A 27,241-nucleotide genomic window follows, 5' to 3' on the forward strand; every position below is an offset into this window, starting at 1 on the left:
AGAATTGGCCTGAATTGAGATCGGTACATGAGATCCATAGTTTTCTTGGGCTATGCTCTTACTACCACAAGTTTATTCCGCACTTCGCATGGATTTCTTCTCCCTTGCATGACTTGGCAAAGAAGAAAGCTATATTTAAATGGACTAATGTTAAGAGAGGTGCATCCCTCAACTTGAAAAATGTGACACATGGTCCAATGTTGATCATTTCGGTTTCGACCCTATGTCTAACCCTTTGGCTGACATGTTGAGCTTCCCAGTGACAGTTTGCTTCCCAAGCCTTAGGAAGAAATACCTTCCTCTTTTCCCGGTGATTGGTGGTGCCATCGGAGGAGTGATGGAATCCCCCCCACTGCTGCCTCGGCCCTCGCCCAAGCCACCGGGATTCCATCCCTTCGCATCTGTGTTGCCTCGCCGGATTCAATGCGTCATGTTATATCTATCCCATGCGTCCGGGGAGACCCCATCCTTCAACGAGTGGAGTATTCAGGCCTTCCAGGCCAATGTTTCATTTGCAAGCAAATGGTCCATCTAGCCAGAGCTTGCCTTCGGCGTCAGTCCAGGAGAGCACCCCAAGTGTTCCCCCCCTCTCCACCCCCCCCCCCAATTTCCCATTCAGATCCTCACCAGGGGGTAGAGACAGAGGCAAGTTCTCACGCAGCAGAGCACCAGGTCCCGGTCACAGACAACACAACTGCCGGAGAGTGGCAGACGGTTGGCCCACGCCCTGGCCGTCAACCAACCACCAAGGTTGAGCATTGTCGCCATGCACGCCAGGCTGGCAGAGCACAGGAGGATTCGGTTCTGTCAAAGAACCGTTTTGAGCATTGATCACAGCACCCACCCGTTGGCGACGGGCCCCCCTCCAATCACAAAGCGAGCCCCTCTGACCCCTCCGGTTTGGCGACAAATTCCCCGTCAAGATCCCTCCCCCGACTCTTAGTGCCCAGTGAGGCCAGTAGACCCCTCCAAGCCCCCGGTGAGCCTCTCCCAGCAACCTTCCTCTCCAATGGATCTCTCCTAGCAACGCCCCTCTCAAGCCTCTCCCCTCCCCTCCCCACCCCCCCCAACCCGTGTCCTTTGGCAAATCTTCAATAGGGTTTTGTGTGAAGGCATTCCCCCCTCTTGGACCACAAACATCATTGTCCCCATCCATATGGCAAGAGAACCACCACCCCCCCCCCCCACCCCCGTGCCATGAGGCAGTTCCCTCCGAGAGAGGCCAGCCATGGAGAGGACTACCTACCCTCACCAGTGTTCTTCCTCTTTTGGAGATTCTGAGCATGTACTTCAGCCTTCTGGCTGGTTTTTCTAAAACTAATGGAAGGATCTATTTCCCTACTAATGGAAGGATCTATTTCCCAGGAAAAAAAAGAACAGGGCACTGCCCACCCTCTCCTACACTCTTTGGGTTATACATTGATGAGATCTCAGAATTCATTGATCAATTGGGTGGTAGGGGCTCACAGCTAGCACCAACGAGATGATACCCATCCTCTTATATGCAGATGACCAAGTCCTCATTTTGGACTCAGCTCAGGGAATGCAGCGACATCTGGATGCATTGTAGGCTTTTTGTGATGAGAGGGACCCCACAGTAAATCTTGGGAAGACCAAGATTTTTCTTTCTAACACCTCCTATCCGTTTGCAGCCAAAGACACTCTTTCACATACAAAGGAGATGAGGTTGAGTTGGTCAAATCATATGTATATCTCAGGATACTTTCACTGCCAAGCATATCTGACATTGGTATAAAGCAAGGCCTTTATGACAAATGTTTAAGGGCAAAAAATTAATCTCCTGCAGAAAGACATGTTAGTGTTGTGTTTTGAGCAGTTGATGGAAGTCTTGCATTCAGGCAACACAGCAGACATAGAGGCACAATGTTGATATCAATTTGAAGAGAAGCAGCTCTCCCACAGACAAGATGGCTGCCCTAACTTAACTCCTTCCTCCTCTATATACATTCAGATAGACTGGTTACCTATGCCTGGTTAATTACTTCAGAGTATTACAGGATCCTAAAACTTGAGCGATAATCTTGAGCAATCTTGTAACAGCAAGCTGTGAACCTTCACTAGCCATCCTGTCAAGGATATATTGCAATTGTTGGAAAAAAAAAAAGCTTGACTTACCTTTCTCATAAGACCCAAAAGTAGCTCTTAGAATCGTGTGATCTCCAGTTTTACGTATGCTTAAACTCATTTGTATGTCTGCAATGCCTCAATATCAAAACCATAAGCTCACAGTACAATTCGAATCAGCATACAGCGTTGCGAAATGTGAGCTACCATATCACAAATCCACACAAAAACACCTGCCAACTGAGGTAGAGAATCCACACAAAGATGTGTAGAATAAACACAGACTGCACTTTGTTGAAGATGAACGTAAGGCTGAAATCTGCATATGACAAAGAACGAGCACTTATGTTTGGCCATTATTGCCAAAAAAGCTGTGAATGATAAACCCAAAAAGTGTAAATGTAAATATAAAAAGTCAATCAGATAGAGCATACATGTGGCACATTTGCTTAACAAGGTAGCAGCCATAGCAAAAAGTTTAAATGTAAATACATAGAAAGTCAATCAGATAGAGCATACATGTGGCACATTTTCTTAACAAGATAGCAGCCATAACAAAGCAGCAGCCACAACCTGTTCTTGTTGATGTGCACCACCTGATGGCAGCTTAAGCATCTATTCTTCTTGCAATGGCTATCAAATCTTCTCAACTCTTTTATGAGACACCGCGACCAAAAATTTGTTTTTCAATGCGACTTTTCTTTATTTCCATAAGTTGAATCGCACCTATTGGAGATGACAACAAATCCTAGCATTTAATCCTCCCTCTAGCATGTAAAATTACTCATTCATGATGTACGCACTTGATTCCAATAACTGGCCCAGGCCCCCCTTTGCAGAGTGTTTGCTTTACTGATGTGAAAGCACAAAGGGTTACGAGGCACAGTAATCAACAACAATTACCTCCCTGTAGGTCAACCAACTGAAGAGGAGAGAGTAAGGAATCAGCATCCATAAGTACAACCTGAAGCTTGGAGGTCCCCGTTCATGGCCTGTGCCCCTCCCCTTAGCCGAGCCTTTCGAAAAGGCCAGCCCTCCCTCCTTTGCAGCACTCGCCCTCTGCTCACCATCCTTCACTCTCCTCCCTCTCACTTCCCCCCTTCTCCTTTTTCTCCGTGCCCTACCTAGGGCTGCTCCCGCTTTTCCCTCTCCTCACGTTCGCTCCAGCCCACCCACCGCCACCTCTAAGTTGCCCGCCCCCCCCCCCCCCCCCCCCCCCCCCCGGGCGGCATCTCTGCCCTGTCACCTCCACTACGGCCCAGCCCTTTGCTGCCACCTCCACCCAGCCTTCGCCCTCTTCCCCCTGCTCCACCCCTCCCTCGTTCTTCCCTCCCCTCCTCATCCACCCTGTTTGTCGCCTCCCCCTTTCCCTTTACCAATTCCTTTCTCCCTCCTCCAACCCATGTTGGGTGTTGGACTCACACACTCACACACACAAACCTGCACATTAGGGTTAGGTGCAGGATGGAGAAGCTCACACACAGAAATAAGAGAGAGAGAGAGGGAGAGCCAAAAGTGTGGTATCCACAAAATGCAAGTCAACCCTGTTCACACATAGCACTACCATAAGTGAGTATATGCCTACAACCCACCCACCCCTCATTTCCCTGTCTTCTGTGTTCTCAACAGCAGCAGACTGCCCTGTGGACAGATTCGTGACATCTTGCAAGCCGCCCACGTCAGGAAGCAAGGGCACATAGTAGATATCCTCTTCCTCGGCAAAAGTTACATCAAAACGAGTTTGTCTTGCCCTCCTTGGCTGCAAAGGTCCTGGCTCCCAACCCGTTAACAATGCGAGGCTGCCAAGTTTACCTCGCCCCATTGATGGCACATAACCTCTCATCAGGAATGAACCCTTTTGCTGGCATCACAGGGTTCCCGGTTTTAGTCTGTTTCCCGGGTCGTCCCAAGGAGCACCATCCCCTCTTGCCAGCGACTAGGCGCTCTTTGCGACCAGTTTGTGAGTCCCCCCCACTGCAACACTGTTGCGAGCGCAGCAGAGTTTCCCTCACAAGTGCCCATGTTCCCTACCATCTGCTCTCTATTGTTCCACCAACACATGGTAGCAACAATCTACAAGAGAGCACGTTAGAACAAGAGAACACTACATAGGGTATGTGATCTTGTAGTCTGGTTCCTCCCTCCTGCTTCTTGCTTCCATATTTAAGCATAAAAGCTTACCAATTGCAAGTAGAGTCGATGACAGTGGAAGTCTTCGCGATGGAAGTGCTTGGAGTGTTGAAATCTTAGATTTGTCGCAATTCTTCACGACAAAAGTCTTCAAGAGGATGAAGGGAACCCTAGGAAAGCTTCCCCTATGGTTCAACTTGAGAAAGGAGGCCTGAAATTAGGGTTTTCAACAAAAAGACCAAAAATTACAGCAAGAAAGAGAACTGTTTTGCCGAATTTCAGTCATTGGGAGTTTGTAGGAGAGTGATTAACACCCGGAAACACTCTTGGATGCTTGGGAAACACCTTAGCAAGCTTGGATATGGAGTTGGGAAGGAGAAAGTGCAAAAAATACAGCCCAAAAGCCCTCATGAAGGAGGCACCTTCTTCTAGAGAGAGAGGGAAGAGTGAGGTGGTGGGTTGTCCACTCTAGGTGGCAGGCAGGTGCTTTGTGGAGCAAGCTAGAAAGGACGCATAGCTGGTTACTCCCTTTGTACAAAGGGGATAAGGTCTGGGCGGTGGACATTGGGTTTTGTCCACCTCGGGACGTCAGTGTGTGTGAACATCAGGCTGGTCATAATTTATAAGTGAGTTTTGGTCGCCCAAAACTTAATGAAGTGTGTACACACTCACTTATAAATTAGTGCTAACTCCTAAGGCTAGGTTTATGACCAATACTTACCACCCTATCACATGCCACATAACCATGTTAGCACACAGTTTCACACACACGGTTCACGGACGAGCGTCCCCTTACCCGGAACTACACATTGATCAAGCAAATATGAAAACATGAAAACAGCATATGTAATTTCAATTCCAAACAAGCACATAAAGATGCTATGCAATGCAACATTGGTATGTACAATCCCTGTTCATGAGACTAGACGTGCTCCAGGCAAGTATACGAGGTACCTAACCCAATGGAACACCAATCCACCAGGCATTTCCGAGCATGTATACAGAGGCACAAGTCCCAACGGAAAGCCAAGTCCATAGTATCACATGAGTGGCATCAATCCCCGGCATATACAACTGCCATGGACACTTCTCTTTAACATCCAATTGCCTTCTATGCTTGTCAACAGCCTTTTTATGCTTGTCTTGTGACCTTGCAATGGCTGTCCGCACCTGAGCAAAAGCCATATCCAAGTCTCTTACATACTCATCAGCTGCTACAAATATCTCATCCTTTGTCCAAAGGATGGGTGGCAAAACCACCTTACCATAAACAATCTCAAACGGGGCTTTTCCTGTAGATGCATGCACCATGTTGTTGTATGCAAATTCGACAAGTGCTAAGTACTTCTCCCAAGAAGACTTCTAATCCGCCACATAACATTTCAAGAGATCCAACACGGCGGAATTTGCAGCCTCACTTTGTCCATCCGTTTGAGGGTGATAAGCTGATGAGAAGTCCAATTTAGTGCCCATGTTATCAAATAAGGCCCACCAAAAGCGACTTGTAGTCCTGGGATCTCTATCCCCCACAATGGATTTCGGCATTCCATGATGCTTGAATACTTGTGCAAGATATATTTTAACAATATGCTCAAATTTGATGGTCTTTTTGACCGGCAAGAAGTGAGCTTGCTTGCTAAACCTGTCCACAATTGTCCAAATTGCCTCATTACCTTGTTGGGTTTATGGCAAGTCCATAATGAAATCCATTGTAATACTTTTCCATGGCTGCGTGGGAATAGGCAATGGCTGAAGCAAACCTGGTGCCTTTTACCTATCAAATTTCACCTTTTGACAGGTGATACATGCACGTACATGTACCTCTATGTCCTTCCGCATACCTGGCCAAAAGGAATACCGCTCAATCATGTGCGTAGTCGACATTATGCCTCTATGACCAGCACATGGAGGAGCATGGCACTCATCCAAAACCTTTTGCCTCATGTTAGACACCACACATAGACAATTATCTTTCATGAGATAATCCTCTTTGATCACATAAGAGGCATGTGCATGACCAACCATCAAATCAGTCCAAATAGAGACAAGTCTCCATGAGGCAACCGAGATAGCTGCTACATACGGCTTTCGTGACAATGCATGTGCTACTACATTCTTCTTTCCTGGGGTGTGCAAGATCTGAAAATGAAACATAAGAGAGAAAATTGGCCATCCTCATATGCTTCTTTGACAATTTAGTTTGGGTAAGAAAATACCTCAAACTCTGGTGATCTGTTTTCACAGTGAAATTAGCCCCAAGAAGGTAATGTTTCCATATAGTAAGTGCATGAATTACAGCCAAGAGCTCTTTCTCATAAACGCCAAGAGATAGCTCTGCATCATGCAATCTACGGCTCTCATAAGCCACAGCATGTCCCTCTTGATTTAGGACAGCTCCTATGCAATTCCCAGATGCATCACATTCCACACTAAAAGGCTTTTGCAAATCCCAAATGATAACACTAGACCATGAGTAGTTGCATCTTTCAATTTGAGGAATGCATCCCTCTCTACAATAGTCCATCTGAATGTGGCCTTCTTCTTTGTCAAATCATGCAAAAGAGAAGCAATCTATATGTGTGTGCATGTTCATGTGCATATATATATACATATATATGTGTGTGTGTGTGTGTGTGTGTGTGTGTGTGTTTTTCTCTTATCTTGCTGCAGGTGTAGCAGTTTCACTCTCAAGACTGCTTGTGGATCAGTCCAGTCATAGCTGACACGTGGCACTACCACGTGGCACACTGTAGCACAGGTGGCAGACAGCTGATATGTGGCTGGTAGCTGACACGTGGCTGAATGCAGGCGATGACAGTCTCGCTGGACTACAGGCACTCACACATGGCTGAGGTTAGGCGCTGACGTGGCTGATGCAGGCAGGCACTGATGTGGTTGGCTGCAGGTGCTGCCATGTAGGCGGTTGGCGGTATGAGCACCCACATAGGCGGGTATGTGCTCTCAAGCGAAAGAGAGAGGCGAAGAGAAGGCGACGGGCAGCAAAAATGCGAAGAGAAAAAGCAGCGTGGAATTCAAAAACACATTCGCCATGTATTTTTTTTAAATAAAAATGAAAGAAGGGAAAAAGCCTTCGAAGAGTTTATTTTTTTTCAAGAAAGGAGAGAAAAGCACTTGTAGTAAGTTTTTTTCTCTAAGGGCTAAAAGCTATGCTTTTCACCCCAAAATTTGTATAAAAAGGGGGCCAAGGCTCTTGTATCCCACAACACAAACTGGGTGAAAGTTTGAGAAGATCTCCTCCACGTGAAGCAAGGAGGCATCTTCTGTTACGACCCCGTGTTTTTCCCTCTAGACAACAAGCAGGTGGGCACAGGCACAGGCACGGGATGGATAGTGTGAACAAGCATCAGTTGGATATGAAAAGGAAACTCATATGTGTGGCCAGCCTAAGTGTGAAAGGGGACAAAAGAGAGTTTTTGAGTTTATAAGGTTTTTAAACCTTTGATAACTTAAAACACTATTATTATTTGAGGCATGCGTTTTTAATGTTGCTTTTGGCGTTTCTGAGAAAAGCGAATCACCTCTTTTTAAAAAGGGCGAAGGGTGGCGCATGCCGCATTCCCTTGAGCAGGTCACCGTGTGGAGCTGACGTGTTGTCGCCGTGTGGGCTACAGGGAGTGCTGACGCTCATCACAAAACTGAGGACCTGGGAGAGAGAGTGCTGAAAGCTTGTAAACTCCATTCTCTACTCCGCCTTCCCACACTACTTGGCCTGTTGCCTTGTCCCGGAGAGTAACAAAACGCTCATTAAACTCCACCCGTACGCCAGTCTTGCAAACTTGGTGCATTGACAACAGATGAAAACCAAGTGACGGAACATATATCAAGCTGTGCTTGAGTCGCACCATTGGAAGCAAGGGTGGGAGGGGTGGCATTGGCTGGTGTAACAAGCCAATCCCAAAGATCCACGCCACGCAAGGCCGATTTCACCTTCACCTTCCATAGGGTGTAGTTGGAACCATCCAACTTTGCAGACTCAGCAAACATATGAAGAGAAGTTGGTGCAGCCATCACAAAAGCTTGGGCTCAATCTCAAAAAATGCACAAACTTTGAAGAAGAAGTATCCTCCACAGGTACCAAGAGTGCCACCAAAGCCTGCAACACCATAGACCCCCTCTGCAAAGGAGCAAGCCCACTGTAGAGGAAAATGCAGCACAAAAGGCTGCTGTCCTGAAGAAAAACAGGCCGCCTATGTCCAATCTCCACGTGGAAAGAAAACGCTGATCAGAAAATACCTGATGGCTGCAATTGGTGAAGCCAATTTGAAGAGAAGTGACCAGCAGGTGCTGTCCAGAAAACGCAGCAGCAAAGGGCTGCAAATCTGAGAGAAAACGCAGAGGAGAGGATGCTGAAAACAGTGCTAAAACTGGGGCAGCAAAGAGGTTGCTAAACCGGGAGCGATGATACCATGAAAGAGTGCTCAGAGCGGAAGCAAAGTGGCACTAGAATGTGTTGAACAGAGAGTGCAAGAGAGAGAGAGAGATATGGAGAGAACTATGCTGAATATACTGAAGCAAAACAGCCGCAAGCAAGAGACACTACAAGTCTCATAAGTGATGGAGCAAAATATGTACAAGACTGAAATGAGAAATGAGAAATGAGAGGCCGACTGGAGTTGCAAAATAGGCCGACTGGAGCTAGTGGACAAGGCCGACTGGAAAATGCCAGAAAGGCTGGGAAAAATACCAGAAAAATACTAGAAAAAGGGGTGGCTAGCCCACAAGCAAGGGCCATGCAAAAGGGACCAAATGGGCACCATAAAAGAGCAAAATCTGGGGATGAATGTGCTAACAATTGGTACTTCCAAGGAAATCCTCTTCATGGGCGATACCCTGTTATAAAGAGAAGCCAAATGCTGCCATATACCTAGTGTCATATGCTTTATATGATTGATTATCTGCGGTGTGCAGTTGAGGAAGAAAAATGAACGGACCCTGGCATTGACATGATCCCACACGGTGCCTGTGTCTCCCAGTCCTTACGAATCGACGGTAACTCTCCTTCCTCTACCTCCGGCCGTGGAACCCCAACAACGATGAAATCAGCAAGGACATATGACTCCAGTACAGATTCCATTATAACCTTCCATATGCCGTAGTTGTTCCCGGCCAACTGACGGTCCACCGGGAACGTGGGGAGTGTCGGGATGTTCACATGTCTCTTAGCCATCTCAAGCAGATCTGCCATTGCGGGGATGTAACTGAAAAGGGTGGGTGGGTGGCAAGAAAGAACTTAACCTGCAAGTGGCTGTCCAGCAAATCAGCCCGCCTTCCTCTTGCTTCTCCTCTTCTCGAACAGTCCACCAATCAGCAACGCAACAGTCCCCCTCTTGCTCACACAAATCCCAAGAACTATCAAGAGCCTGCCACCACAAGGTTGCCTCCCAAGCCACAGAAAAATGTAAAAAATGCGGGAAAAACGTTGCTAATGACGTCTTGCTAGAGTTCTGTTCGACGGAGGATAGTACGGTGGACCTCTTCACGAAGTCGCTATCTCAGGCTTTGCTCAGGCGGCACTCCAGCTCCTTGTGGTTGGTTTCACAGCCAGGACCTGAGAGGGGGTGTTAGAAGTCATCTCCTGTCTTGACTGATACACCAGGGCCTTTGTTGTGGGTGTGCCGGCCCTTATTAGGTGTTTTGTCATTTTTCCCCACTCTCTGTATTTTTCCCTATTTTTTTCCATTTTTCTGTGGGTTGGGTGGCAATCCTGAGCTGGCAGAGGATCTATCTTCTGGCCGACTGTACGTGCAAGTATCCGACTTTAGTTCTGTGCTGGCCGGCTCAGGACAGCTGGCCGACTGGTATATGTGGCTGGTCCTAGAGATTCAAAGCCTGTCGGCTGTCTCTGACTCTCTGTTGCAAGCCGACTGCTGATTGGAGCCTATATAAAATGGCCCCACAGCCCTTGTCTTTCCGAGATTTGGTCATCATCTCTGCTACATATTCTGACATGGTATCAGAGCCCTAGTGTCATGTGCACAGTGTGTATCTACCGTGTGCTACACGCATGCAAGACTAGTTTCAAGGCTTGGGGAAGCTTGGAACTAGGCAGGCTGATTGACGAGCTGAGTTAGGGATATACTAACGGGCGGGCTCCCAAGTATGGACGGGCGGGCTCCCAAGTGTGGATGCCCGATGACCAGCCAAGAGCCTATAAAAGGGTGGCCAAGGTTAGTTATTGTATTATAGAGAGTCTCGCGAGTTTGTGAGAGCTCTATGGTCTTGGAGCCTGGATCTAGTGCAGACGTGCACCTGCTTTGTGCAGCCGAGGCCGGCAACAGTCTCAAGGCCTGCGGGGGCAGCTTCGTGGCGGTATGGGATGTCGTGAGGAGGAGATTGGTCGGTACATCAACCTAGTTAGCCCAGCTCATGGCTCGGTGGGGACAGCCAAGACTGTGGACTCGCCCACGGCTGTCATGGTTGGGAGGTGAGTCATGCCTGCACCCCCTTGCTTGTTTGTTTGTTCGTTTGTTTGCAGGATTCGAGTTTCGAACCAAGATCGATCACGAGGGGATCCGTGGGGATTTGACAGTGGTATCAGAGCATACCTCGTGAACGAGCAAGTCGGTAGGTAGAGAAGATGAGGTCGAAGAACGGTATGTGTTAAAAAGCTTGCTGTTTTTTCTGTGCATATTGCAGATTTCAGAAATGGTATGTGTTTTTTCTTCATCAAAGACACCCATGTTGATAGGAGGTGGTAGTCTAAGTAGGGTTGATTGCTTTGCAAAGAAGAGGCATGTTTGTGTGTGCAGTCATACGCATGAACTGCAGGGAGAGAAACAGAAAAAAACGCATGTTTGCTTTTCGTTGTTTTTTTCGTTGAACGAGAGAGAGAGCGAGAGAAGTGCTGGATCACTTATAAGCGGGCAGTTTTGTGCGCTGGCGGGAGACGCTGGTTGGCTATCGACGGCTGGCAGGCAGGCGCATGTACCTGTGTAGCCAGGTGGCCAGGCAGCCAGGCCTACGCAGCCTAAGCGCAGGTATCTCGGCCAGGCCAGGCCATGCACAGCAGGCGCCCAGGCCACGCGCAGCAGGTTGGCGCCCAGGCCACGTGGCCTTGTGGCCAGGCATACTCGGGCGGTGGCAGGCGTAGGCTGGCGTGAAGTGCAGCTGCCGACGGCAGGCAGGGTGGCACCGGCACGATGACTCGCGCAGGCAGCCGACGGGGACGTCAATAGCATGCGCCGGCTCCTAATCTAGGAGCCGCCAGTTAATCTTGGAGAAAAAAAAAACAAAGGTGAAAGTACACGTTTTCTTGGGCTTTCTCTTTTTGGAGTTTAATTTTTTTTCCAAAGTTTTAAAAGAACCCCTCTCTAAGGTTTCAAAGGTGTTTTTTTTTTAAAAAAGAACCTAGAATATATATATATATATATATTTATTGAAGAAAAAAAAACACAAAAGCAAAGCAAAAGCTAAGCCTAGCTTTTGGAGATTTTTTGGCTTTTGGGAAACCTTTATAAACCTCTCAAGTGGGCTTCTTGCCACACATCTCTCAAGTTCTCAAGTTTTCAAGCTCTCAAGCTCTCAAGTTCGCTTGCACTTTTGTTGTGCAAAGATCGAATTTTCTCTCCACGTACCCTCTTCACGATGTCGACCCAAGAATCAGAGTTGGAGCCCCTTGTGGAACGCGAAGGCTTGCCGGCTACGAAAGGTACCGATGCCAATCTTTTTGACGATTTTGTGTCAAAATTAGATTTCCAAGAGTTCAAAGTAGCTCTCGAAGCTTCTTCGACGGAACGTCAGGCACAAATCGCAGCCCAGATGCAAGCTTTGCAGAACTCCATCGCTCTATTGACCACTATCCTCTCTACTTTCTCGGGTATGGATACTTTGGCTTCAGCTTTTGGCCCCAACATTACTCCGGAACCGTTTGGGGGCGAGCAAAAGCAGCGAACCAAGGAGATCGTGGACACATGGCTACATAAGTGGCAAGTTCACTTTCAGTTTCATCCATATGATGATGGAAAGAAGATCCAATTAGTAGTAGGTTTCCTGTCCGGCAAAGCTTTGCTTTGGTGGAAGGAACTTAACCCTAAGCCAACGACTTGGGCACAATTTGAAGAAATCTTCAAGAAAGAATTCTTCAAGAAAGAGGATGACTATGATGTTGTTGCCCGGTTTTTAGCTTTGACCATGACCTCGCAGCACCTCACTTATGAGGTCTACCTCCAGAAGTTTCGTGGCTTGCAGATGAAAGCTACAAAGATGGATCCCACTACTCTTTTGGGGTTTTTCGTAGCTGGTTTACCCGACTCGTACCGATTACAAGTTAAAAATAACAAATGTAAAACATTGGACGATGCCATTTATTCAGCTCGTATCTATGATGATACGATGGTCTCTTCCAAGTCAAAACCCGTTACCGAGCAGGGGAACAAGCACAAAAGAAAGTTCTCCGCACCTATGGCTAACACGACTAAAGGAAAGTCTTCGGACCAAGCTTCGAAGAATTCAAGTTCGTCGACACCAGCGAAGAAGAAACGACTCCTAAGCGAATTCACATTCTTTTAGACCCTGGCAGTTCGCATAATTTTGTTAACTACAAACTTGTGCAGAAATTGAGTCTTAATACGACACTCAGCGACCATACCTATGAGGTACGCCTACCCGCGGGAAGGCAAGTTTGGGATCGCAAGGTGGAGATGCTTCCAATCCAGATTCAGGACTACAAAGATACTCTGGAATGCTATGTTATGCATCTGGAAAATGTAGACTTGTTATTAGGGATTGAGTGGTTTAAGACTCTTGACGTCCAGATAGATTGGTCTAGTCATATTTTTTCTTTTCACCATAGGGACACCAAGTATAGTATTTTAGGTGATTGTATTCATCCCTCTCAGGGACCTCTTGTAAATACAATTGATTTTGGAAATATAATGAATTCTTCTTTGTATACCGCTTTCCATTGTGTATTGATTCCACTTTCTTCTTTTCTCATCCCTTCCATGGATGTGAATGAATTAAGTGTGTTTGAAAGCAAAGAATTACAGAAGTTTCTACATTCATTTCAAGATGTATTTCCTAAGGATCTGCCATCGGGTTTACCACCTGAACGGGCAGTAGATCATCGTATTGACTTGATCCCTGGTGCTCATCCTGTGAGTATTCCACCTTATAGGATGAGCCAAGCCGAAGAAGATGAGTTGGCTAAACAACTTGAAGATTATTTGAGGATGGGCCAGATCCGTCCAAGTAAATCACCTTGGGGTGCACCTGTGTTGCTTAGGAGAAAGAAGGACAATACCTGGAGAATGTGTATTGCACCATGGTGTCGCGGAACTCGAAATTCGAGGAGTGACTAGCAATCTCGAAGATGCATTAGAAAACTAGAAACTTGGAGTAGGCATCTTCCTCTTCCTACAATCATTCAAACATCAATTCAACTTATTTGTTTTCTAGAAACTTGGAGTAGGCATCTTCCTCTTCCTACAATCATTCAAACATCAATTCAACTTATTTGTTTTAGTAGGATGTTTTTACTAGTTAGCATTATGTTAGGTAAAACGTTTATTACAAAACAGTCCTTAAATGGCAATTCCTAGGAGCTAAACTCGCTCTGATACCAATTGTAAGGTTCCTCCCTTCTAAAATGGGAGAAACACTTAAGATAGTCCACTAAGTCTTATCTTGGGAAGAATTTCCTATTCATCGATACCTTGACCCTGTAGAGATTCAAGGATATGATTCATAGGTATGACCTAGCTCTATCCCACACAGGGGGAGCGTGATTTTGTAAACATCAAATCACCCATAGGGCAATTGATCATAAATTGGGCAACTATTAGACTTGATTTCTAAAGACAACGCTTTTTTCCTCATCTTATGCAAGGCACAGCCGCTGGCCTAGTCTTCTAGAATAGAGTTGCCTAAGAACCTAATTATCTAGCGTGGGGCTTTCACTTAATCTGTTGGAAAGCTACCCGACTAATTGGGTCCACCCGTCCGTAGGATGGGGCCGTCGGGCCATTCCATCCTCCCACTTTCCACCCTACTCACGCATCAATTTGTTTTCTAATTAATCCTACCACACTGTTTGACATAAATAAACATATTCCTTAATTAAGGCCCTTTTCACACAAGGTTTGTTAAAACAGCCTTTTTACACAATGCAATCATGCCAAAGACAAGATATATTTATATAAAAAGTTTATACATGAGTCAATTCCATATAAGCCAAACTGGCTCTCTTATTCTTTTCCTTTATTTTGCCGATGATCTAGAATTCGGCCTTCCAGCCTCTACATGCTGGGCAAAACCCTACGGGACCATACACCTCATCGTCGGCTGCTGGTGAGGACTCAAGCCGGCCTGTCGCCCTCTCAAGCTCCATCACTCGATCCTCCCGCCCCTCAGAGGGATGTCTGCACACTAGGGTGGGCTTATTTACCGCACTAGCCCGGGCCCTCAAAACTAGGCAGCCTCATAATCTCTCGCCTCAATCGGCGATCCTTATTCTCCCAATGGTATGAGGGATACCTTGGGCCATTCCCGGGCTTTACTAACGACGCCGCCCGGCTACACAAGCACGGAACGGAGTTAGCGTTGAAGCCAAAAAAAATCTTGAATTCTAAAGATAACAACTTCAATGCAATTTATTAAATATAGCATTCACAATTCGTGAAGATAACAATTTCAACGCAATTTATCGAATACAGCATCACATAATTCGTAACTTCATACAATTTTTATGTCATCATTTTAAAAGGGAAAGATACCATTCATTAACACTAATTTAAGAAAAATCTCTTCTTTTAAAAATTAACCAAGCTAACCTGGCCACGAGGTTAGTCTATTCACACGGCGGGGGGGGAAGAGTTAAGGACACTGCCTCCTAGTTGGCCTATCTGAAAAGAGGCAAATGAGGGGGTGTGAGAGAGGTGGCTGCAAGGGGCGGCTGTACTACAACAAGTACAGCAAGTACACTGCACAGGGACAGACGGCGGCACGAACAACAGCACAACAGGGCATACGCTGCATTGAAATGCGTGCTGCCTGTGGAGCACCCGAGGGTTTATATAGCTGAGGGGTATGGGTACGAGCGCTGCGCAAAGCAAGGACGAAAGGACGGTGTACCTTCAAAGGCTATGGATCAGTGGCCTGCATGGGTCTAGGGGAAAGGTACGGTGTCGGTTGTCCGAGAAAGGAGTCTGGTAATGACCACTTAAGTGTGGATACGCTGCAGGTGCAGGCTTTCCCGGACCAGATGGTGGATAGCTTGCCAGTTGATGGCAGCAGTTGGTAGAAACTTTCCAGGACAGATGTTGGTAGTTCTTGTGTTCGTCAGTCAAAGGAAACTTTACCGGTAACCTATGCTCTAATGTCTCGTAGCATTCGGGACAAAAAAACTCTTGTAGATGAGGAAGTTCTTTCCACGGGAACCTCTTGGAAAGCCAGGCAGGTGGCAGTTGATTACTTGCAGAAGGAGGTGGATGTTGCACATTCTCCAGGCTTTGTGGTTCCGGATTCAGAAGGGGTGGTTGACAGGTTTCAAAAGGCCTTGCATGGTCTTCAGCAGGTTTCCAAGACTTTGTCAAAATACGCAACGGAAATGATAACCAAACTTGAGACCACAAGAGCAAGTAGAGTGCAGAAAATAGACAGCACAAGAAAGACAGAGAGAGAGGCGTGTAAACTCTTCTCTATACACAAGATCCCGAGAAAAACTGAATGAGTACAAAGTGGGGATCATGGGGCCTATTTATATGGCCCCATGGATGCAGTCGGCCAGCGCATGAAGTGCCACCAGCCCTCCACGACTGGGCAAAGCCAGTCGGCTAGCAGAAAAACACCACGACCTCCTCTGATCAAGTCGGCCAGTCTTCTGGAACACATGAGTGCAGTCGGCCAGCATCAGAGGCTCCTGCCAGCATGTGGCATCCACCCACACCAAGGAAAAATGAGGAAAAAATACGGGGAGTGAGGAAAAATGACAAAACACCTATACAGAGCGGGCACACCCACAACAGAGGCCCTGGTGTCTGATTAAGACAGGAGATGACTTCTAACACCCCCTCTCAGCTCCTGGCTGTGAAATCAACCCAAGGGAGCTGGAGTGCCGCCTGAGCGTAGCCTGAGGTAGAGACTTCGTGAAGAGGTCCGCCGCATTGTCCTCCGTCGAACAATAAAGGAGCAAGATGTCACCAGCTAAGATCTTCTCACGTACAAAGTGATACTGTATCTCTATGTGCTTGGCACGGGCATGGAAGACCGGGTTCCGAGCAATAGCTATACAACTCTGGTTATCGCACTGGATGACTGTGGGCTCCTTCTGTGGAAACCCAATCTCGCCTAGCAGCCTCCGCAACCACACAACCTCGCAAGCACCACCACAAGCAGCCCGGTACTCTGCCTCTATCGAAGATAGGGCAATAGTTGGCTGCCGCTTACTGCTCCAAGAAACTGCTCCTGAGCCAAGGGTAAAACTGTATCTTGAAGTAGATCTCCTTGTGTCTGGATCTCCTCCCCAATCTGAGTCACTCCAACCTTGGAGTCTGACTCCATCCCCTCTTGTGTAAAAGAGTCCTAGATCCTTCGTACTCTGCAGATACCGCAAGATCCGCAATCCTGCGTCCCAATGAGACTTCAATGGTATGATAATCGTAACCATGCCGCATTCTCGAAAGAGATACAGGTTAGGATCTGCAACCGATCTCTGAAATCCAGTCCGAACAAAGAAGGAATCCATCTTCTGATTCCAAGCCCTAGGAGCCTGCTTAAGACCATACAAGGCCTTACGTAACCTGTCAACCTTCCCTTTTGATCCTGGAACAACAAAGCCTGGAGGCTGCTCAACATACACCTCCTCCTGCAGGTTACCATTAAGGAACCCAGATTTGACATCCATTTGATACACGGGCCACCTTTGAGAAGAAGCAAGGGCAAGAATGGTCCGAATCGTGGACATCCGTGCTGTCGGTGCAAAGGTATCCTCGTAGTCGATGCCAGGCCGCTGAGCATAACCTTTAGCCACAAGTCTAGCTTTGTGTTTGTCCACCAACCCATCTGACGCATATTTGGTCTTAAAGACCCATTTGACACCAATGACTGACCGTTTCGACGGCCTCGGTACCAACTCCCATGTGTTGTTCCTCTTGATAGCATCAAGTTCCACCTGCATGGCTTTCCTCCAAGTATCCTATGAAAGGGCTTCCTTGACGGAAGGGGGCTCCTTGTCCCGCATAATACGAGACATCAGAGCATAGTTTACCTGAAGAAGCTCCGCTGTATTGCTTTTGTCTCGAACTCTGTGTGACCTTCGAGGGCCATCCTCTATGGTCCACTCGGAGGGTAACTCCGTGACACCTGACTCCTGAAGGGTGGTGTCCAACAACCACCTGGGTACTCGAACAAATCGTGGAGCCTCCTGCCGTTACGGGGGATCTACTCCAACTGCAGGCTCAACCTCTTGTGTTGACTGAGGGTGATCAACTCGAGCAATGGTCTGGGAATCATCATCAGACTCCTCTGGATCTCCAAGAAGTGGCGGCTCCTCAACAGTGGATACTGAAACATGCTCATCAAAGACCACATCCCGGCTTACAACAATCTCATTCTTGTCTGGATCATACAATCTGTATCCCTTGGAAAGAGAATTATACCCCACAAATATAAGCTTGCGGGACTTGGGATCAAGCTTCCCCCTCTGCTTCTTCGGAATATGAACATACGCATCACTCCCAAAAACACGAAAGTGCGAGACATCAGGTTTCCTGCCAAAGTATGCCTCAAATAGAGTCATGTTAGGTACTGAAGTCGTCGGAGATCGGTTGAGGGTATGGACAGCCATTGCCACAACCTCTCCCCAAAGTGGGCAAGGAAGATCACGATGCTCCAGCATGGTCCTCGCCATCTCCACCACAGTCTTGTTCTTGCGTTCTACAACTCCATTCTCCGAAGGTGATCCTGTATTGGCCAGTTCCCTCTTGATGCCATGGTCTGCACAAAATCTGAGAAATACCGTCGAGGAGAATTCACCTCCTTTGTCAGCTCGGAGAGTCTTTACTTGCAATCCAGACTCTTTCTCCACCATCACGTGCCAATCCTTGAACCGTGCAAAAGCTTGGTCCTTCTGTGAAAGAAAGTAGACCCACGTGAATCTGGTACAGCCATCAACAAGCAACATAAAATAGAGAGATCCTCCCAATGATGGTGTCTACTGAGGTCCACACAAGTCAGTGTGAATCAACTCCAACGGTTTCGAAGCCCTCCTGGAAGCCTACTTCAGAAAGGATTCCCTGTGCTGCTTACCACGTATGCAATGTCACAATTGTGACTTAGTTCATTATACACAGTCTCCTCATGGTTACAGATACTAAAGTGACATGATTACAGAGGACCCCTACACTCGGATGGTCACGACTATTCGCTCTAGAGACATGCCTCTTCATCAAGAGCCACACTCCTTCGACGACTGGTCACACCCCTTCACTCTAAGGTTGCAACTCTTCACCCAATGGTTGCAGCTATTCGTCCAAAGGATGTGTCTCTTCACCTAGAGTCATGACTATTGGTCATGGGATGTGTCTTTTCATTCGTGTCTCTTGGACTCCTATATAAGGAGCCTGTTGTATCACAGTTTCAATCAATGAATCAAACATCTGTGTTCAAGTCTCTCAAGTTTACTTTCAGTTTCAGTCTTAAATACACAGATAAGTGAATGAAATACTAAGTAATAACAGTAATCCTCACTATGGTATCAGAGCGAAATTTTTTCCCGGGCCTACGGTTGTGAGCCTCTCACCTCTCCGCTCTACTTCCCTACCCAGCGTTGTATGGAAGCAGAGGAAAGATGGAACCTACATCTACGAGTATGAGGTAACCTAAACCTTCTTTCTCAATTCACATATAGAAGACAGATGCACAGATGTGTGTGTGGCGTACCCGGTGAGTGTGCAGAGATTTCCTGCTGGTAGCCCTTCGTGTGCCTCTTCATCGGGTTGTGCCCTTTTGTGCATGGGTTCGCATCCCTTCACACGAACGGTCATCAAATCAGCCCGGCAGGTACCCCTTCACCTTGGCGGCACTCCTTCCCCAAGAGATGGCACCTCTTCGCTATTCCCCATGGCTGCGCACCTCTTGGCCGCCTGTGCATAAGCGCTCGTCATGCAAATCAGCCAGCGCAGGTCCTTTTACGCGCAGCCCTTCGTGGGTTTAATAAACGGCGACCTTCCCAGCCGGCCAGCCCATTAATTAACTTGGGCGGCCCTTTTTATTAACTTACGTGCCCTTTCGATAAGTCAAAAAAAAAAAGGCGAATATGGGGCCAGCGCAACGAAATTGTCCGCCGGCCAGCCCATTCGCTCCTCTCTCACGCTGTTCCAGGAAAGGTTCTGCCACGCCAGGGAATTCTCTGCACTCTGGCACACATTCCCCTTCTCAACGAGGCGTCCAATGGAACCCAACAGCAATCAGCCAGAGCTTTACATCTCGTACATAGATGAGGTCCCGGAAGCCATATTGCCCGAAAATCCTCGCCCAGCCCCGCAAATAATTATTATACCCAATACACCCACACCGGAGCCTGCCCCATTACCCGAACCTGTTGCAGAGCCTGTTCCAGCACCCGAACCCGCACCCGTTCCGGCCCTCGAACCTGTTCCGGCTCCAGTTCATGTACCAAGTCCCCTGGACTATTTATTATACGTCAGTCACCGCCACGCCACTCAGTTACAGGCATGGGTGATCTAGCATATTTACTTGACGTGTCCAGCACACCATCTTGCTCATTACGAGTTTATTTTGGGACGGTACCCACATCTTGCATATTCCCTGGACGAGTGCCGTGTGGATGCAGTAAACCGGATCATCTCGCTTCAGCCCTTGGTTCGAGTATACAGCAAGCTCATTGTGCCAGATTACACTCCATTACCCCCTGCAGAGACACCTCCTGTCGACGAGGTGGAAGACTACGAGCCTTCGGAGTTAGGCTCCAATTTCTTAGCCGAATTGGGAGACGATTCACTGTCACTCTCTCCTCCAGCAGTACCACATATTTCACCAGCTTCTCCGTGCTACTCACTCTAGCAGCTCCAACATGCCATCTATCTCAGAGGAGGAGGGCCAACAACAAGACGAGCAAATGCAGGCCATTACATCATTACGCGAGCAGATGGAGACACTTCAGCAGACTTTTTCAACAAGTCTCTCTACCATCAGCAGACGACCCGACCAGTTGCAGCGGCCCCATCTAGCGCGCACACCAGCCAGTGATCCACAACCATCTTCTTCAGAGACTTCGGTAGCAGAAAATGAAGATGAACCAGATCCAGCTGCCGAGGTAAACAATGCAGAACTCCAACTTCTTTATAAAATATTTACTATTGCACAAAAAAAGAAACTCGATGTCAAACTACCTGCCCCTTATAATGGTCGCCGCGACAAGCGCGTGCTTGACCAATGGATATTCAAAATGGAGGTATATTTGACCAATACCGATTTGGTCGAAAGCAAGAAGGTGGCTTTAGCCAGTTCACTACTCAAGAATACAGCACTTCTATGGTGGCAACGACGTGTTGCAGATGGTAAGCACACTCCTACTTGGGATAAATTCCGGCGCGCCCTCCGCAAGGCCTTTGAACCTGCCAGTGCGGACTAGCATGCCCGGTCTGCTCTCCGCTGCCTGAGGCAAACAGGATCCTCAGCCGCGTATATCACAGAGTTCCAACGTTTAACTCTGGAAATTGAGAGCCTCAGCCCCGTTGACAAGCTACACAGCTTCATCGATGGGCTTGAACCCAACTTACAGGAAGATGTGCAGAAGTTTAACCCTCTCACCATAGATGCTGCCATTGCCTATGTAGAGCGCCTTGGAGATCTACGACGACAACCCAGGACATCCTTCTTTGGCAATCGGTCCTCGAACAGTGCTCGTTTCTCCCAGCACAATCGCAGAGGAAATTTACCTCAACCTGAGTCTCAATATTCCCAATCCTCTCGTCAGCAATCTACTCGGCAACAACCCTTTCGGCCTAGATTTTCAGGTCAGGCAGCAGCCTCACAAACAGGATCCTCTTCCAACAACAACAATCGGAATCGAGGACGCAACTGGCAAGGTCGCCGACCCAACAATCGCCGCAATTTTCGCCGCGATACCTCAGTAGGTCAGCAAGCCTCTACATCGGCACCTTCAACCTCTCAAGACAACCCTCCAGGTCTTTGCACAATTTGCAATGGACCACACAGGTGGTATGTGTGCCCAAAGCGTAATTCTCGCCAGAATTCCAACATGGAATGTTTCCCAGAAGGTGAACATGGACATCTTCATCCTTCTGCGCCAGAAAAAGGCAAGCAGGTGGTTCATGCAGTGCGAGTTTCTAAAGTTGTCAGTGCTTTAATGTTAAATGCCCACAACCATACTTCAGTGCCTGTTAACCTTTCCAATCAAGTTTTAAGCTTATTGGGATTTATTGGCCAGCATCCTATCAATGTTCTTGTTGATAGTGGATGCTCAACTAATTTTGTGGGAACTACTCTCGTCAGCAAGTTGCGATTACCTACTCAGCAAAGTGCGGAAGTTTTCCAAGTGGAACTTGCAGATGGTTCTTTCTTGCATTGCAGTAAACGGATTCAGCAGTTGCATTTTCAGATTCAGGATTATCAGGATCAGCTGAATTTCTCTATTATGTCTTTGTCACACTATGACATGATCCTTGGACAGTCTTGGTTATATGAGTATGATCCTTTGATCAGCTTTCGAGATCATTCCATTCGACTTTATCATAATCATCGAGAAATGGAATTACGAGGTCTGTTTAATTCTAAGCCGATTACTGTGGTTTCTGCTATGTAAGTCAAACGCTTAGTGCGTAAACGCGACAGCACTTCTGCCTTAGTTATGTTGCGAGAAGCAGAAGACAATACAGTTGACCAATCGGAATCCTCGCCATCAGATATTTCTTATTTACAACAGCCCTTCTTTCAACCTTATAAGGATTTATTTCCTGACGAGCTGCCAACGACATTGCCTCCTCGACGTTCTGTAGATCATACGATTGATCTAATTCCTGGACAACCACCGCCAGTTCGAGCTCCTTATTGGGTTTCTTATTCAGAATCTCAAGAAATTCAGAGACAATTGGCAGAGTTGTTGGATAAAGGTCATATACGTCCAAGCAAAAGTCCTTTTGGTGCAGAAATGAATATGGTTGCCGCATATACAATTGCAGATGATTTACTTTATTACTTAGATCGCATTTGTGTTCCTCACAATGCATCTTTGCGGAAACTCCTTATTCAAGAGCATCATGAAGTACCCTTTGCAGCTCATCCTGGAATTAACAAGACATATCGTCTGTTATCAGCAACATACTTTTGGCCTCAGATGCAACAGGATGTTATTAAGTTTGTTAAAGCTTGTCACTCTTGTCAAATTATAAAAGCTTCACGATAACTTCCTCAAGGATTGCTTTAGCCTTTCCCAGTTCCTCAGGAAAGATGGGAAAGCATAAGCATGGATTTCATCACTACTTTGCCGCGTTCGCAGAAAGGCAATGCTCAAATTTTAGTAGTGGTTGATCGGTTTTCCAAAATGGCACATTTTATTCCTTGCAACAAGACAATTTCTGCTCCAGATCTTGCAGCGTTGTTTGTACAGCATATTTTCAGAATTCATGGATTGCCAAGATCTATTGTTTCTGACAGAGATCCGAAGTTTACTGGACATTTTTGGACTTCCTTATTCAAATCTCTTGGTACGAATCTCTTGTTCAGTTCTGCTTATCATCCTCAGACAGACGGACAGACAGAAAGAGTAAATCAAATTTTGGAAGAAATGCTTAGACATTATATTCAGACAAGATTAGCTTCTTGGGAAGAATATTTGCCTCTTGTGGAGTTTGCTTATAATAATTCTCCGCATTCAGTCACTGGAATGACTCCTTTTCAAGCAGCATATGGTCACACTCCGCTTGTGCCTACAAACTTTGTTCTTCAACACAAGGTGGCATTAGCAGATCAGTTGATTCAAGAAATGCAAGATATTCTTGTGCAAGTTCGAGACAGACTGGTTCATGTTCAGCAGAAGTATCAGAAGTATGCGAATAAGCACAGAAGGCATACTGAGTTTCAAGAAGGTGACTTGGTTTTGCTTTATGTTGCACCGCATCGATATAAGACAGTAAAGTCGGTCTTTCCGAAGTTGCGACCGCGTTTCTATGGTCCATTTAAAGTTATAAAGAAGATTTCAGTTGACAGTTATAAGTTGGATCTTCCACCATCTTGGGGAAAAATTCATCCGACATTTCACATCTCTTGGCTCAAGGAATATATACAAGGAGATTCATCTATTCTGGAGTTATCTTCTTATGTTCCTGAGATTGAAGATGATCACATTATTCTTGTTCCTGAGAAGATTCTTGACGTTCGTCAGAAAGAAACAAGACGGAAGATTACTACAGAATTTCTTGTTAAGTGGATGGACTTGGATGAGTCAGATTCTACTTGGCAGACAGATGAAGAAATGCAACAATATCCTCAACTCCTCCAAGAATTCTTTGGCAGACGACCGACTCTCATTTAATCACATGGGTTTTATTTTAAATGGGAGGGAATGTCACGATTGTGACTTAGTTCATTATACACAGTCTCCTCATGGTTACAGATACTGAAGTGACATGATTACAGAGGACCCCTATACTCGGATGGTCACGACTATTCGCTCTAGAGACATGCCTCTTCATCAAGAGCCACACTCCTTCGACGACTGGTCACACCCCTTCGCTCTAAGGTTGCAACTCTTCACCCAATGGTTGCAGCTATTCGTCCAAAGGATGTGTCTCTTCACCTAGAGTCATGACTATTGGTCATGGGATGTGTCTTTTCATTCGTGTCTCTGGGACTCCTATATAAGGAGCCTGTTGTATCACAGTTTCAATCAATGAATCAAACATCTGTGTTCAAGTCTCTCAAGTTTACTTTCAGTTTCAATCTTAAATAGACAAATAAGTGGATGAAATACTAAGTAATAACAGTAATCCTCACAGATGCAAGAACTGCAACATCCTTGCCTACTGCCAACATCAGGCAAGCCAACCACCATCTGGTCTCGGAAAGCTCGCCGTAGTGCATCCACATTTAAGTGGCCAAAACGAAAGTGCCACAAATCTCCGACCTAAGAACCTGTCAACGAGGAGAGTGCAGAGAGCTTGTAGATACCATTCTCCACACCGCCTTCCCAAACAACCTGGCCAGTCTCACGGTCCCGTAGAGCAACTGAATGCTCCTCAAATTCCACCAAAAAGCCAGTCTTGCATACTTCATGCACTGACAGAAGATGAAAACCCAGAGCAGGGACATAAAGAACGGGAAGCATGCTTGTCCCCCTTGTCGTCCGGCCATCCGGCCCTCACTGTGTATCGGAATAGTGGAGTTGTCGCCAATAAAAATGCGACCTAACTGCCGTTTCAGATCCAAAAAAAAGTCACAGGATGGAGTCATGTGCCTCGAAGCACTACTATCAAGAATCCACTCCCGGGTATCCTTCGCAGTGAAGCTAACTGCCTCCTCGCTCGAAGACGAAGAAGCATCTGAGTCCATCATCTCTAAGTGCACAAATGTAGGAGTCTTTGCAGCTAAGGCTGAAGAATCAGTACTCTTCCCAGTCCGCTTAGGACACTTCCTCCAATAGTGGCCTTTCTCGCCACAATCATTGCAGGATCGTTCGGCCTTTAGCTTCTCTCGTTCTGATCGGGCTTCTTCTCATAAGACTTCTCTGGTGAAGCCTTCCCTTTGCCCTTGTTGTTATTCCGGCCTTTCGACCGTTGGCCAGTTAAGGCCTCCGAACCTCCGCTGTGAGGAGGGTTCGTGAAACGTTCCTCCTGGTCCAAGACCATTGGCACAAGCTCCTCCCAAGTAATGGTGCTGAGCCCTCCACTCGTAATCAAAGAGGAGTAGAAAGCAGCATACTGAGCATGCAAGTGGGACAGCAAAGTAATGGCCATGTCTTCCGATGATATCTCCTTCCCAACTTGGAGGACTTCCTGCTGAAGGGCCTGTAGCTTGTTAATGTGCTCCCACATCGTCGATGACTTTGCAGGGTTCATAACCCGCATCTGCACTTCCAAGGAGATCCTCTTCATGGGTGATACCCTGTTATAAAGAGAAGCCAAGTGCTGCCATATGCCTCTGGCCAGCGTCATGTGCTTTACGTGATTGATCACTTGTGGTGTGCAATTGAGGAAAATAAATGACTAGACCCTAGCGTTGACACGATCCTACATCTGTGCCTGTGCCTCTTGGTCCTTCTTCATCGACAGTAACTCCCCTTCCTCTGCTTCCGGCTGTGGAACCCCCATGACGATGAAATCAGCAAGGTCATATGAGTCCAGCACAAACTCCATCATAACCTTCCAGATGCCGTAATTGTTCCCGTCCAACTGACGGTCCACTGGGAACGTGGAGAGAGTCGTGATCTTCACGTGCTTCTCAGCCATCTCTAACAAATCTGCCATCGCGGGGATGTAACTGAAACAAGGTGGGTGGGTGGGAAAAAAAAAACTAAACCTGCAAGTGGCTGTCCAGCACCTTAGCCCGCCTTCCTCTTGCAACTTCTCTTCCCGAACAGTCCAAAACAGTCCACCAATCAGCAACTTAACTATCCCCCTCTTGCTCAAAAAAACTCCCAAGATCTATCAAGAGCCTAGGGCTCTGATACCATGTCAAAATATGCAGCGGAAATGATAACCAAACTTGAGACCACAAGAGCAAGTAGAGTGCAGAAAATAGACAGCACAAGAAAGACAAAGAGATAGGCGTGTAAACTTTTCTCTATACGCAAGATCCCAAGAAAAACTGAATGAATACAAAGTGGGGATCATGGGGCCTATTTATATGGCCCCATGGATGCAGTCGGCCAGCGCATGAAGTGCCACCAGCCCTCCACGACTGGGCAAAGCCAGTCGGCCAGCAGAAAAACACCACGACCTCCTCTATTCAAGTCGGCCAGTCTTCAGGAACACATGAGTGCAGTCGGCCAGCATCAGAGGCTCCTGCCAGCATGTGGCATCCACCCACACCAAGGAAAAATGGGGAAAAAATACGGGGAGTGAGGAAAAATGATAAAGCACCTATATAGGGCAGGCACACCCACAACAGAGGCCCTGGTGTCTGATTAAGACAGGAGATTATTTCTAACAGACTTGACATCCCACCGTAACAGGCATTGATCCTTGTGAGCAGTATGATGCCTCTGTGACTCGGAAGCAGGATGGTTCATTGATTTGGTTGTTGGATACCAGATTGGACGGGAGCTTCCTGATGAAGCTGTTGAGCTCGTGTTTGCAGATGACTCTTTGGGAGGCAGGATTTCGTATCTTCTGGTTTCTGCAGCGTGCGAAGGATCATGGACTCTTTTACACAGGAGGGGGATTGATGGATGGAGTCCGACTCCACGGTTGGAGTGACTCGAATTGGGGAGGAGATCCAAACACGAGGAGATCTACTTCAAGCCCAGGAGCAATTTTATGGAGCAGTAAGAGGCAGTCATCTTTTGCCTAGTCTTCGACAGAGGCAAAGTACCGACTGCTTGTGAGATGGTGAGGTTGCAGAGGTTGCATGGCAGGAATGGGCTTCCACTGGAGGCACCCACGGTCATCCAGAGGCACTTTGTTCGTGAACATTTCGTTGCTGATGACATCTTGCTAGAGTTCTGTTCGACGCAGGACAGTACGGTGGACCTCTTCCTGAAGTCGCTATCTCAGGTGTGACATGTGGTGGTCTTCGACCGTAGTAATCACAACCTTAGTCTAACTAAACTGCACTTAATGATGTTTAAGAGATAGACAAATATGTGTCAATGCAATGCAGCTATATTAGATGATGAATGCGGTTACAATGAGATCCAAATGGATCTATGCTGCTGAATATGCTGATATGCTGAAAATACTATTGTCCCACTATCTTTCCCTTGTCTCCTGGGAAGGAAATGCTGAAGGGATGCTTTGGAACAGATGCGATGCTGATCTGATGATGAAACACAGATGCTCTCCTATTACCTGGGAAGGAAACGCTGAGG

The 27,241-nt window shown here is 47.0% G+C and overlaps 1 protein-coding gene and 1 pseudogene across 2 annotated transcripts in view; one reads left to right on the forward strand and one right to left on the reverse strand.

Annotated features, from left to right (window-relative positions):
- LOC147637447 (histone acetyltransferase TAP1-like) overlaps nucleotides 1-27,241 on the reverse strand; it is a 77,396-nt gene that overhangs the window by 23,998 nt on the left and 26,157 nt on the right. For both annotated transcript variants that reach the window (XM_086799235.1, XM_086799236.1), the window contains exons 2-3: nucleotides 2,319-2,404; nucleotides 2,137-2,214 (exon numbers count right to left, since the gene is read on the reverse strand). In XM_086799235.1, the coding sequence (XP_086655361.1) occupies nucleotides 2,137-2,214; nucleotides 2,319-2,404 (164 nt within the window). The remainder of the gene's footprint in view (nucleotides 1-2,136; nucleotides 2,215-2,318; nucleotides 2,405-27,241) is intronic.
- LOC147637448 (uncharacterized) lies at nucleotides 19,608-20,325 on the forward strand (annotated as a pseudogene).

This window comes from Cibotium barometz, chromosome 6, assembly GCF_041138505.1.
Source record: "Cibotium barometz isolate CiBa-2024 chromosome 6, ASM4113850v1, whole genome shotgun sequence".
NCBI classification, from domain to species: domain Eukaryota; kingdom Viridiplantae; phylum Streptophyta; class Polypodiopsida; order Cyatheales; family Cibotiaceae; genus Cibotium; species Cibotium barometz.